General features: G+C 36.4%; 1 protein-coding gene across 1 annotated transcript in view; it reads right to left on the reverse strand.

The window, feature by feature from the left end:
* The window catches only part of LOC108975402 (insulin receptor substrate 1-like), a 67165-nt gene that overhangs the window by 53015 nt on the left and 1444 nt on the right, over window positions 1-12706 (reverse strand). Inside the window, exon 2 of the mRNA XM_018943872.1 lies at window positions 9233-9358. Coding sequence (XP_018799417.1) covers window positions 9233-9358 — 126 coding nt within the window. The remainder of the gene's footprint in view (window positions 1-9232; window positions 9359-12706) is intronic.

The following is a 12706-nucleotide window of genomic DNA, read 5'->3' on the forward strand; positions in this document are numbered from 1 at the left end:
GATCTCACAGCCCTAACTCCAGGGCACTTTCTCAAAGGAGCACCCATTCTGACCACACCTGAGCCAGGCGTGGAGTCGCTATCCTTATTAAATCGATGGGAGAGAATTAAAATTCTCCATCATAATTTGAGTCGTAGATGGAAAGAAGACTATTTAAAGGACCTCCACAAGAGGTATCGATGGAAAACATCAGAAAATGCGGCAAAGCTTGGAGATTTTGTACTTATTAACGACGATTGTCTCCCACCTACCGAGTGGCGACTTGGCCGTATAGAAAAGCCCCATTATGGCTCCGACGGTCACATCCGGGTCGTTGATCTCCGTACTCAAAGCGGAATACTCACCAGACCGCTGGTTAAATTATGCTTTCTACCAACCGCGGATAATAGCAAAAATCCGATACTAAATAATCCGAACATAATGCCGAAACACAAACAAAAATCAATGAAAGAAGGAAAATAAATCAATAAAACCGCAACCAACCGTTAACAATAACAATAAAAATTTTAGAAATGGTCGGTCAATACGACGACCCAGTCATGCCACATAATGTGGCACAATAGCACATTCCATTTATATACTACCATGTATATTCAAGTACATGCCTACTACACCAACTCCAACTGTTCGGTCGGCAACCAACGTGGCACGTACTGGGCCTATCCCCACGAGCCGCCCGACCAATGCTACTGCATCAACTACCGCTTCTGGCAGTGGCTCACGAGCAGCCCCCCCAACGCCATCCGCCCAAGCCGAGCCGCGTCGCATCCGATGCCCGCTATGTCGCCGAAAACACCGACTACAGCACTGTGGGCTCTTTAAGGAGTTATCGCCGACACAACGCCAGCGTGTTGCAAGGAAACCGCACCACGTTGCACCAACCAGGTGGCGTCCAAAAGCGCCACAGCATCGCCCCGCTACAGGACTCAGCAACGTAGTCGCAACTCTCCAGCAACTCCAGAGACTGCTAGGCTGAATATTCGCCTAGGGGGGCCGGGATGGCTAAATGAGATAAGCCGCCCCCCCTAATGCCACTACACCAATACACTAGACACACAGAATCCACATTCCACAGGACCCACACCCGAGATCATATCCACACACGCAAACACACGCCACACTCGTAAAAAGGGTCAWCGTCTTAGGCTTTGGCTCAGTCTCGTTTTGATTTTCAAACGAAGCCTACGCACCGCCGCTGTGATCCTCGCGCCTTGTCAATCATCCGCACACCGTTTTATATTTATATTAAAATTAACTGTTACCGATTAGTTCCGCAATATTGTGCAAATTGAAAAACCAAAGGGAAAGTAAAGATTTTCCGAATCTGTAATCAAATTAAAAGAAAGCCCAAAACGAATTAAATCTATCTCGAATTCCCTTTAGAAAGTAACTGGGTGCTTTATTTCAAGAAGTGAGAGTGGTAAGTGTTACAAAAAGACAAAGTGAAGTAACTTAAACATGCAATTTTAAACAGTAATAAAGTATTAAATTTTTTTAACATACATTTTTTTTATATTTCCAGTATGTAAATAAAAACACTCTAAATATTAAAGATAGTTAGTTCATTTTTAGTTTCTTATAACAACCACCCTCCAAAGAAGTCATGAAAATAGGCATTAGTTACCAGAGTACCTTAAACGCGGATTGATTAGTTCTAACCACATAATCTCGAATTTTTTGCTTGAAAAAATGACGATAAACGTGGTAGCTTTCCCGTTGGAATAATTTAAAGGGCGTGAAAACTTTGATATTTGGAAACGCCACGCGAAATCATATCTTGTGATGAGCGTGCATAAGCTGAAAAAACCTTTAGGTTTGAAATTAATAACTTTTCTCATATTGCCACAGTTGAAACGGTATATCAAGCGTGGAATTCATTGTTCACGGATCTTACGCGGAAAATAAAACTTTTAAAGCAATCAGTGCAGTGCAAGCTTAGTGACTATGTATCAGTGCAAGAATACGTGAATGCTGTTGTGATGACATCACTTAAAGTCAAAAACGGTGGTATCAATATAGGCGATAAGCTGACAGCTTCGATAATGTTAACAGGTCTATAGGACGAATTTCGGCCACTCGTACTTTCCGTTGAATACCGATACTGGAAAAAATCGTTTGCTGCAAGATGTATAATCGAAAGATAAAACAAATTCGAAAATGAATTCTAATAAATTTCGATGTCATTCTTGTCAGAAAATTGACCATTTTGCTCCTGATTCTCCTAATAAGACTAAGCAAAATTACAGCATTACAAAAAACAAAAATATTATTTTCGCATTCTTACTTTCTCACGAAATTCGTAGTAAAGCTGAATTCGGGTGCTACTTCACATCTGACAAAAAATCTTGAAACGATTGTAAATGAAGTGCCGATGGAAAATAAAAATATAATAACTGCAAATAATGAAGTAATTAAAGTTATCTCAAAAGGTAATGTGAATATGTGCTTATTTGCTAATAAACTCAAAAYCAATGCTGTTGTAAATAAATAAAGTTTTAAAAAACTAAAAAACACGCTTTCAAAGCATATAAAACTAAAAAGTGAAAAATAATTTTTTGTATAAACTAACAATAATAATGAAGGAAAAATTCCGGCATTATTATGAGAAAAGAGTGGAATGTTCGACATTTCCAAAATATGTCACAAAGCACCCCACGTTTTTCTCAAAATATTATAGAATAATTCTGCAGCTTCTATCATCATCGCACTCGCTCGGTAAGTTTGGCAATAAATATTTTTCACTACCATCATTTTTTTCAGTTAATTCGTTCATTTTGATATTTGATATTAAATTTTGATTGGGATATTACTTCATTGAATTTGAATTAAGCGTCCGAATTTGTATTCAATAGAGAACGTAAGGACCTAATAAACTCTAAAGTGCGCAAAAATAAATCCAAAACGATTCTTGCACTGAAACAACAATAGAAGGGTGACTCAAAGCAGTAATCGCCGAATATTTCAGCGCTTTAAACGAATCTATCACAAAAAGAATTGCAATTGTCATAAACACTAAAGGTGGCACCACAAATTAATAAAGATATATAAAAAAGTGTTATCACAAAATTAAATAAATTAATATTATAAAAAAGTATTTTTTTTTGTAAAATATTGCTGTCATCACTATAAGTTTGAAAAAAGTTCACTATTATTGAGAGACTGAATTCAACAATGTATGTTTGGTGATTTTGCATATACATTGCTACAAAAAATTACCCCGCAATTGTAGTTGAAATTCCCCGGGTAAATGATATTTCAAAAAAAAGTTTTTTGGCTAAGTTGGAACGTCCTTAATTACTATGCCAAATATGAGCGCGATCTGTCAACCACTTTGTTTAGAACAGCTGCTAAGTCGGTACACCTCAGTAGTGCGTTSCGATTTTTACAATGTATAAAAATATCGAACAAAGAATGTGTCTCACATTTTGTATTTCTAACGAAATTTCGTGTGCGGAATACCTTTTAAGATATGCCTCGTTCGATACCTTTGGCCTCTTCAGCTGACGAAAATATTACGATTTTCAATTGTACATAAATTTTTTTTTGATGACTCATACCCAACTCTTGACCGATGCCTCTTTCGATCAATTCAGCGATTTTATCGCAATTTTCGACGACTGGCCTTCCGGAGCGTGGCGCATTTTCGATCACCGCTACACCAGAACGAAAACGTTGAAACCATCGTTGTGCGGTGGAAATGGAAACTGTATCGGGTCCACGAACTGCACAAATTTTATTGGCGGCTTGAGATGCATTTTTGCCTTTATCGTAGTAGTACTGTAAAATATGCCGTATTTTCTCTTTATTTTGCTCCATGTTTGCGACGCTATAACTCACGGTATGCTTTTCTTTAGGCATAGAATTAAGTTTTACAAAAAGTTGTGATCCCAGTCTCGCCCTCAAATAAGTCAAGTTCTTTTTATATTAGTTAATGTTTTCTTAGCCTAAACTTTTGATTTCAGCTGCCACCTTTTGCCCCTCTCTTTGTTATTGATGTTATTCTACCAGGCATGCGATTTCTGTGTATTAGTTTTCATAATTTTTTGTATTTACGTGTATGCAAAACTATTGGACCACACTGCGCGACGGATGTAATTAATGAACGCAATGAGTTACAAATTACCTATTAATAATAGGAAATGTGGCCTTGATGGAAGCTCTTGGCAAAGCGAATTTAAGCAGACATTTTAAAGTAATAATTTGGAAGACAATTATTGATTTGTCACGACATATGTCCCTCTACAAAGGAAAATAAAATCGCAACATGATAAAGAGCACAAACAAATTTGGAAAAACTTCAAACCTTCGTCCACCCGCAATTTCCGTCCTGTTCGAATTCAATTTCAAAGTGAATCTGTTCAATCAACCCTAAATTTACTAGATTTTGGCTAGATTCTGCTGAGTCAAGCGATAAGGACGTTGACTACATCATACACAAAAGAACTAACGGGTCGCTACAAATCAGGACTTGGCTAAACCGATAAAGTAAATAAATTTTATTAAAATCAGTTTTTGATAACATTTATTAATTTAATATTATTAATAAAATTCGTTACCATCGGGGGTTGGCGGAGTGAAAAACGGGAGAGGCAGTTATACATAGGCAGTTGAAGTATTTTTCCGCTGTTTCCATACACGACCGATGATTGTGCATTGGTTGGAGGGATATTGAAGTGAGACTTCTTGTCCCTTTCACTAATTCAATGAGTACTGTAGGGCATTATAATATCGGTGAACGAGGCCTGCAACACGATATCTTTCGGTGTTGTGGGGTACTGTGACTACAGCCACCACCTCGACGGCCGTCGGTGCATTGTGGCGGCGCGGATGTTGGGCGCTCTGCGTGTATGATTACCTTCCAACTATCATCGAGCATGCTCAAATGGCGTACTTAAATTAATGGATCAAGAAGTTGTGGTTATGCAGGACCTGTTGAATTTGACAACAGTTGCTCACTCCACGTCTTCAACTATTTGGTCTATGAGTCTCCGCGTCGTCGTCTCCCATAAAATACACCTGTAATTTATTAGCAACAATCATCCTATTTTGTGATGTACTTAGCTTTGCACTGTGAACGTAGGGGAAAATAAAAGCAGAGTGAGAATTTGGAATGCCCCGAATGGCGTCATGTAAAAACATGCGTTGTATTTTTTACACGGTTTAGGAACTATCAGGTTTAATCAGTTTCACCTTTAAATTATGTTTTAAGGATTCCACAAATTCTTTAAAATAGAAATGAGCTCGAGCTTCTTGTGAGCTCTATGAAAGGTTTTGTTTTACGTTTGCGAGTCTTAATTATGTACGCAAAAAATGTCAAAAATATCTTAGTCCTAGAAATATGTATGAACTACCTATTAGTCTATCAAAATAGCTAAAAAACTTGAAGTTAAAATAATTACGCTACTAATAATTCTATATAAATCTAGTTGAATGATCAAACATAACTTAGTCAAATAATTATATTCAATGCAAAACTAATTGTTTTTCTCTATAACTTTTGTTCTTCTAACGGCACGGCAAATATATTTTGTATACATAAGTTCTTGAAATTAGTATATGGTTTAACATCATTTAAAAGGTTCACATCTACACCATATTCATAGTATCGTTATTTTAATGAAGTAAGTCGCAACTTTCATATAAATTAATTATGTGTACAAAATGAATTATTTGTTTTATAATGACTTTATTGTTTAGCATCATTTAAAAGTTCTCACCCGCACCGTATATTGACATAGACACCACTTACGCGGTTATGGCCGAGTTTACAACAATACCCCAGTCGTTCTTAATTTTCGCTGTTTGGCGCCAATCGGACATTAAAAGTGTATCCAGGCCCTTTTCCACCTGTTCTTTCTAACAGAGCAAGCTCTTCCTCTGCTTCCCCCAACGGGAACTGCTGCGAATACTTTCAGAGCTGGAGTGTTTTCATCGACGACGAGCGTCATATTTCATCGTACGCACACTAAAATAATTTTTTCCGTTTTCAATAGACTCAAATGCAAAAAGTTCTTCCACAAATTGATTAAAATAAAAAACAAAATATATTCCATAATTCAGTTGCGCAATTTTTTTTTCAAAATTAATGTAAAAATTTGAAAGTATACTAAATGTTCAAAGTTACTGTGTCATCCATCGTAGGGCACATTTTACTGTTAGTTTTAAATATTATACTGAATAAACAAATAAGCTTTAACATAAAAGCGAAATAGAAAGTTTCGGAAAAGTGTGTGAACAAGTCTTCAATTCATATAATATTACGAAGCGTAACGGTTATTCTTCGCGAACAATTCGTCGAAAACCGCTAGTCAGCACTTAACCCCTTGACGTATTAATTGGCGCAACAAAATTCGTCTCCAACTGTTCGCACAGAACTTGCACTAAACCAACCAGTTTTGATGCTTACCAACTGTCGCACACTTGTTTTACAAATTTACAAAAAATAAAATACTACGATTTAATTTTAATGCTTAACAAAAAACATGGCTACTTACACAGTAGATAGTGTACTCAACTGCAACAATGTTTTTTATTTACATTATTACCTGAAAGTAACGGGAAAATTTCAATTCTCTTTGCATCAAATGTACTCTTCTACACACCACGAGCTAGACTCGTGATAATAATGTTAGGCACAGAAATTGTACCACGAGTCAGACTCGTGGAAATACGTCAAGGGGTTAAGGAAGAGTCTTGACTTTTGGAAGACAGTGCTTTTAACAGACGAAAGCTAATTCAATATTTTCGGATATGATGGACCTTCAAAATTTTGGCGAAAACCAAACATGGTGGAGGCAGCGTGATGGTTTGGGGTTGTAGGGAGACGGAAACATGGTGTTTATGAGCAGAAAAATGCACAAATTACAGTAGTTAGAAATTTTGAAGCAAAATTTAAAACAGTCGGATGAAAAATTCGGTTTACCGGATGATTATGTTTTCCAACAGTACAACGACCCAAAACATACTGCGCATTTGGTTCGCGAATGGCTGCTAACAATTCGCGAAAACAGCTCCACTCTCCTCCACAAAGTCTGGACTTGAATCCCATAGAACAAGAATGCGATTATTTGAAAGAGAATCTTAAAAATCATACAATTTCGTCAGTGGTCACTCTACAAGAAAAAAATCCTTAAAAGAAGAGTGGAACAAGATACCAACTTCATTTAGAGCTAAGATACTAGTTTTTAAGTTTTAAAACAAATTCATCTTATATTAAATAATAATAATAGAAATTGATTACATAAATATGTAGCGTACGATGAAATATGACGCAAAAATTTTGTTCGGTTTATACTTTTTTATTTATCATTTTCATTCTGAAATAATATCAATTAATTTGCTTACGAATTATTTAACTTACAAACTTTCTTTTATTTATGGAAGAACTTTTTGCATTTGAGTGGATTGGAAATTGAAAATTTGATTTTAGATTGCCGTACGATAAAAACTGTAACCTAGCCAGCGTAGCCGATGTATCCTAATTCGCTGAACTATAAATATCGCCGTACATCTTGTCCAGCTCATCGTTCCATCGACTGCGATATTCGTCRTTGCCAATGCCTGAGAACCACAAAGCAAGACGGGAATAATGAATGACACTAGCTAGGTCATGTTATTCGGATGGGAAATAACATTCTAGCTTTGAAGGAAGCAGAAAAAAGGAAGACCTCCACTCCGTTGGAGAAATCAGGTACAGAAGAACCTGGATGAAATTGGTAACTCGAATCGGCACCAAATAGTGTAAAGAAGAAACGACTGGTGCGCTGCTGTATACTCGGCTATAATAGCGTAATCATGTCTACGACAATAAAGAAGAATTAGCATATGTGTCAATCCAAGGTATCAGCTAACTCCACAACAAATTTTATTAAAATGTTTTCAGCCATTTAGTCGTGAAGAAATAAAAAACAGATACACTCACAAACTTTCTTTATAATAGTAGTTTGATTTCATAAAATTTAATGTTTTGGAGTGTTTATGTAGGCAGTTTCACCCTTTTTCCAATTTTGGATATATTAGATGAAGGAGGGTGGASGAGTTGCAATTATATTTTACCCGTTTTTGTACTTTGGTTGATATAGCTTCTGTAGTTTGAGAGATATAAACACTAAAATTATTGGGAGGTGGTATCAAGAACACTTTCCAATATTTAAGCAGCAGAATTAAAGCAGTAAAATTAAAATTAAGGTTAAGGCTATTCCTTGCAAACATTTGCATATAAGTTCCTTCATCTCATTTAGCGAAAATAATATTTAAACGTAAATAACGTATACATCTGGATCAATTATTATTTTAAGGGGTTATCTGGACGGTTTTTTTGAAATTTTTTTTTATTATATAATAGAACTCTTTTTACACATCATAAGGTATATCATGGAGTGTATAAACAATTTCTTTTCCGAATTTTTTGATGACATCTGTCGGAGAAATGGTTGGGTGAATGAGATGTGTTTTTTCACTTATTTTCGGATCATCTGAAACACAAAAACCCAATTAATTCTTAAAAAGTGCGTTAATGGTTATCGTCCCTACTAGAATCTTGAAAAAATTATGATAAATTAACGTTTTTACATAAATTGTGTCAGAACATTCTCAATAAATAATTAGTAAGGACGATAGCCGGGCGTTTTGTGAACATTAATTTGGGCCTCGAAAACCTTACAAGGGTAAAGTGGATTTCTACATTAATTCTAAGGATATAAGGGAACAGAAAATGAAAAATAATGAAATTGATAAAAGCTTACCCTATTGACCCTTTAATGTAATTTAATGAACGCGAAGGATTTTCCGTATACGCAGCACATCAGATTTTGCCCCAAAGTCATCGTAATATAAATCAGAACTCATGTCCATTTTTATATATTTTACACTTTCGTGAGCAATAACTGAAGTCCTTACTCTTTTGATTGGCAACATGAATAAAACTGCGACCGAAAAAAGAGTTTGGCTGATCTGAAATTGAATTGTTCTATCTATTCTCTAATTCAACTGAGAAGAGTTGCAAACCGAGTATGTTTTATTGAAAGTAAAAGATGTTCCTTTGATAAATACGTATTTTACACCTGCCTTTCATTAAAACTATTTATTAAATATTACCAGTACGTTAAAATTTTAATATTCTGTCTATACTTGTCAAAACTAGAATACAATACTGGTACATATTATAGCTTAATATCTAATAAATTCGATTATCAATTATTGTCATGTCTTTAGAACTTAGTTGAGCAAATACCTTGATATCATTTTATGCATACTCTGAGCTACTAAAGGATCTTCTGTATCCATCCAAAGTTCTCCTGGTCCAATAATACATTGCCGTCCAACTTCCATGTAAAAAAGGCAATGTGAATCTCCACATCTGAAATTAAATTTAAAACGCGGAGTTGTAAAATAAACGTGTAGGTATACATATTGGTTATACAGTTTGTAAGGTTAATGTAATCATATACTTAAATATGCATATGTACATATGAAATGAAATGTAATAAATTTTTATTTTATTTTATTTTATTTTATTAAAGCTTACATAATAAATTAAGTGAAATACTACATCGAATTCAATCGAAACATAGGTGAGAGCCAATACTTAATGTAAACATAGTATTTAATTGCATGAACGGTACATAAATTATCAAAGTAGCTTAAAAAATAAAATTAGTAAAATAGAGAATATTAGAAATACAACCATTATGCCCAATTAATTTACAATCTTATGCAAAGCTAGAGTCATACTGATTAGAAGTTTTTATTCATTAAGGGGGTATTCTACTCTAGAATTTTGAAAAATTCGATTTTTTTCATATGTGACCTGGTCTACGGAAAGGGAGCTTAGGTGTCAAAAAATCAATTTTCACTTTTTAGGTGATTCGGATGGAAGATGAGAATGCTTTTTCACGTGATAGAAAACTAGTTTTCGCGCGTTAGCTCCCTTTTCGTAGACCAGGTCACATATATTTAAAGTTTAGACCCTTAAGAACATATCCTCCGAATAATTTTTAAAAATTAAAGTTATTTTAAGAGCTACAGTTACTTTAGTGACGCAGTACCTAGCCCGGTAGGTAGGTAGACTCACTTTTTTAAACATSTTTTTCTCGAAAGTACTTTTTTCCACACGGTACCGGCATTATCTCAAGTTCTATGCAACCGATTTACTTGAAATTTTGTGTGAACCTTCTTTATGTAATCCCTTATCGTTTATCTTTATATAATCCTTAAAAATTCAGGAATTTCAAAAAAAAAAGCGTGAAGAATTATTTCTTCCTTATTTCGAAATATTTTCAAGCAGTCGCCATTTTTCAAAAAAAAAAAAATTTCCGAGTTCCCTGAAATAGGGACTATAACAGCATCCTTACTGATTACGAATTTCTTTTGATTTTCTTTTCAGACCAGCATGCGCCATTTTTTTACACTTGTCTCTCCCCCTAGTTATTTTAATTTTTTGTAAAATTTATTCTTAAGATATCAATAAAAACACGATAAAAAATGGACAGTAAAAATATACTTTTTTTTTAAATATAATTCAAAAAACTGCCCAAAGTTTGAATAGTAAGATTGTATTTTATATGGTTTTTCCTTTTCCTTTTCCTTCTTCTTATTCTTCACTGTTATGGAAACTGCTTACGCGGTTATAACCGAGGTAACAACAGAGCTGGAGTGTTTTCGTCCATTCGGACGACATGACCCGCTGGTGGTTTTTTACTTAGTCCGAAGTAGCAACTGTTGGCAAGAGATATCCTGCGTTGGAGGATGACGTTATTGTCGGTGTTGATGCTGATTCTTAAATAGACGAAATTATCTAAGACTTCGAAGTTATGACCGGCAACAATGACGTGGGTGCATATCCATGCGGCGACTGTTTGTTTGATGACAGGAGATATTTCTTGTCTGTCTTGCCCTCGTTCACCGCCATTCGACCGGCTCGGAGAGATCGTTCTCGATCCTTACGAAGCTTTTAGTATTACTCAACGTCAGCTTACACAACCGTATTAGCTTTGCGGGGATACTAAATTCAGACATCGCGGCATAAGGCAGCTTGAAATCGACGAAGAGGTGGTGTGTGTCGATTCTCTTCCAAGACTTGGCGCATGGTAAATATCTGGTCAGTTGTTGATTTGCCAGGTCTAAAGCTACACTGATAAGACCCTATCAGTTTGTGGTTGAATAGCTCGCCCGATAATCCATAGGCCCCTGCTGCCCTGTTTTTCTTCAGACAGGTAATTGCTAATTGAACTTCTTTATGGTCGGCCAATGGAACGTCTTCTCCATCGCCATCGATTGGGGAATTRGGTTCGCCTTCAGCAGGCTGGAGAAGTGATCCCTCCATAATTTTAATATGCTCTGGGCATCGATTACTAGATCACCTCCTTGGGTTCTACAAGTTTATGCTCCGGTCTTGAAACCTTGTTAGCCGCCGCATTTTTTCGTAGAATTCTTGGCTGCAACAAGATAGTGATCCGAGTCGACGTTAGGAATTCGGAGCGTATGCACGTCTAGAACATGGGTGTCTTCCGTCTATCGCAACATGATCGATCTGGTTGGTTGTTTTTCGATCCGGAGACAGCCAGGTAGCTTGATGAATCTTCTTATGATGGAATCTAGTACTATAGATAACTATATTTCAAGCCCCGGCGAAGTCGGTCAGCCTCAACACATTTGGGGATGTTTCGTCGTGGAGGCTGAATTTACCGACCGTAGTGCCAAAGATACTTAGATGTTCGTTTACACGTTCTTTCATAGGAGTGAAGGATAGTACTCGGCGACAGAGTCTCTCTCCCACCACGAATCCTACACCAAAATTGCGCTTCTTTATATGGCCACTGTAGTAAATGCCACAAGGACCTACTTGTCTCAGTCCTTGTCCCGTCCATCGCATTTCTTAGACGGCGGTGATGTCAGCCTTTATTTTCACTAGGACATCAACCAGCTGGGCAGTGGCCCCTTCCCAATTAAGGGACCGGACATTCCAGGTGCATGCCCTCAATTCGTAGTTCTTATTTCGTTTGCCATGGTCGTCATCAAAAGTGGGGTCTCTCATCCGAGGCTGTTGTTGCGTTGTCATTGTGGGTGGTTTTTTTACGTGGCGGGTCCCAAACCCAGCGCACAACCCTATGCAGGGACAAACTAGCCCACTATTTTCTCACAATAATACAAGTTTTTTCGGTCAACATTACTGTCAGTAGATATTAAGAATAATTTTTCACTTTTTAGCAGAGCTCGCAAATAACAGTCGACCGTTTCTCGTTGTCTGCAAATAAGTGTCTCTCCCTGACTCTTTACGAAAAGACTCAGAGAGCAACCGTTTCAATCCCTATAACCGTTATATTCTGCTTTGTTCTGGTTGTTCCAAGACCGTTTCGTCGTGTTCAGTGAAGCAAAAAGTATTTTGTGTATGTATTGGTATGCATTCACACGCATAGACAAGCAAATCGTTAAACATCTGTTTGGGTGTGWGAAGTTGTGAAATATTTGTTGTGTAAAATGGGTAAAGACATGAATAAAAATGTGCACGAATTCTTTAAATTTAATTTCCAAGAGAACAAGTCAATTTGTAATGTAGAGCAGTTTGTCAGAGAAAACATGAGAGCACTTGTGAAGGGAAAGCTGGTGTCGCTGAAAATCGATGTTGCCACCAGAATGGATAAAACCGAAATTATTGTAAAGACTTTGGGAATTATTGAGCTCGGTTAATCTCACACTGTAATATATG

The sequence above is a fragment of the Bactrocera latifrons genome, unplaced genomic scaffold (genome assembly GCF_001853355.1).
Source record: "Bactrocera latifrons isolate USDA-ARS-PBARC rearing strain unplaced genomic scaffold, ASM185335v1 scaffold_640, whole genome shotgun sequence".
Classification (NCBI taxonomy): Eukaryota; Metazoa; Arthropoda; class Insecta; order Diptera; family Tephritidae; genus Bactrocera; species Bactrocera latifrons.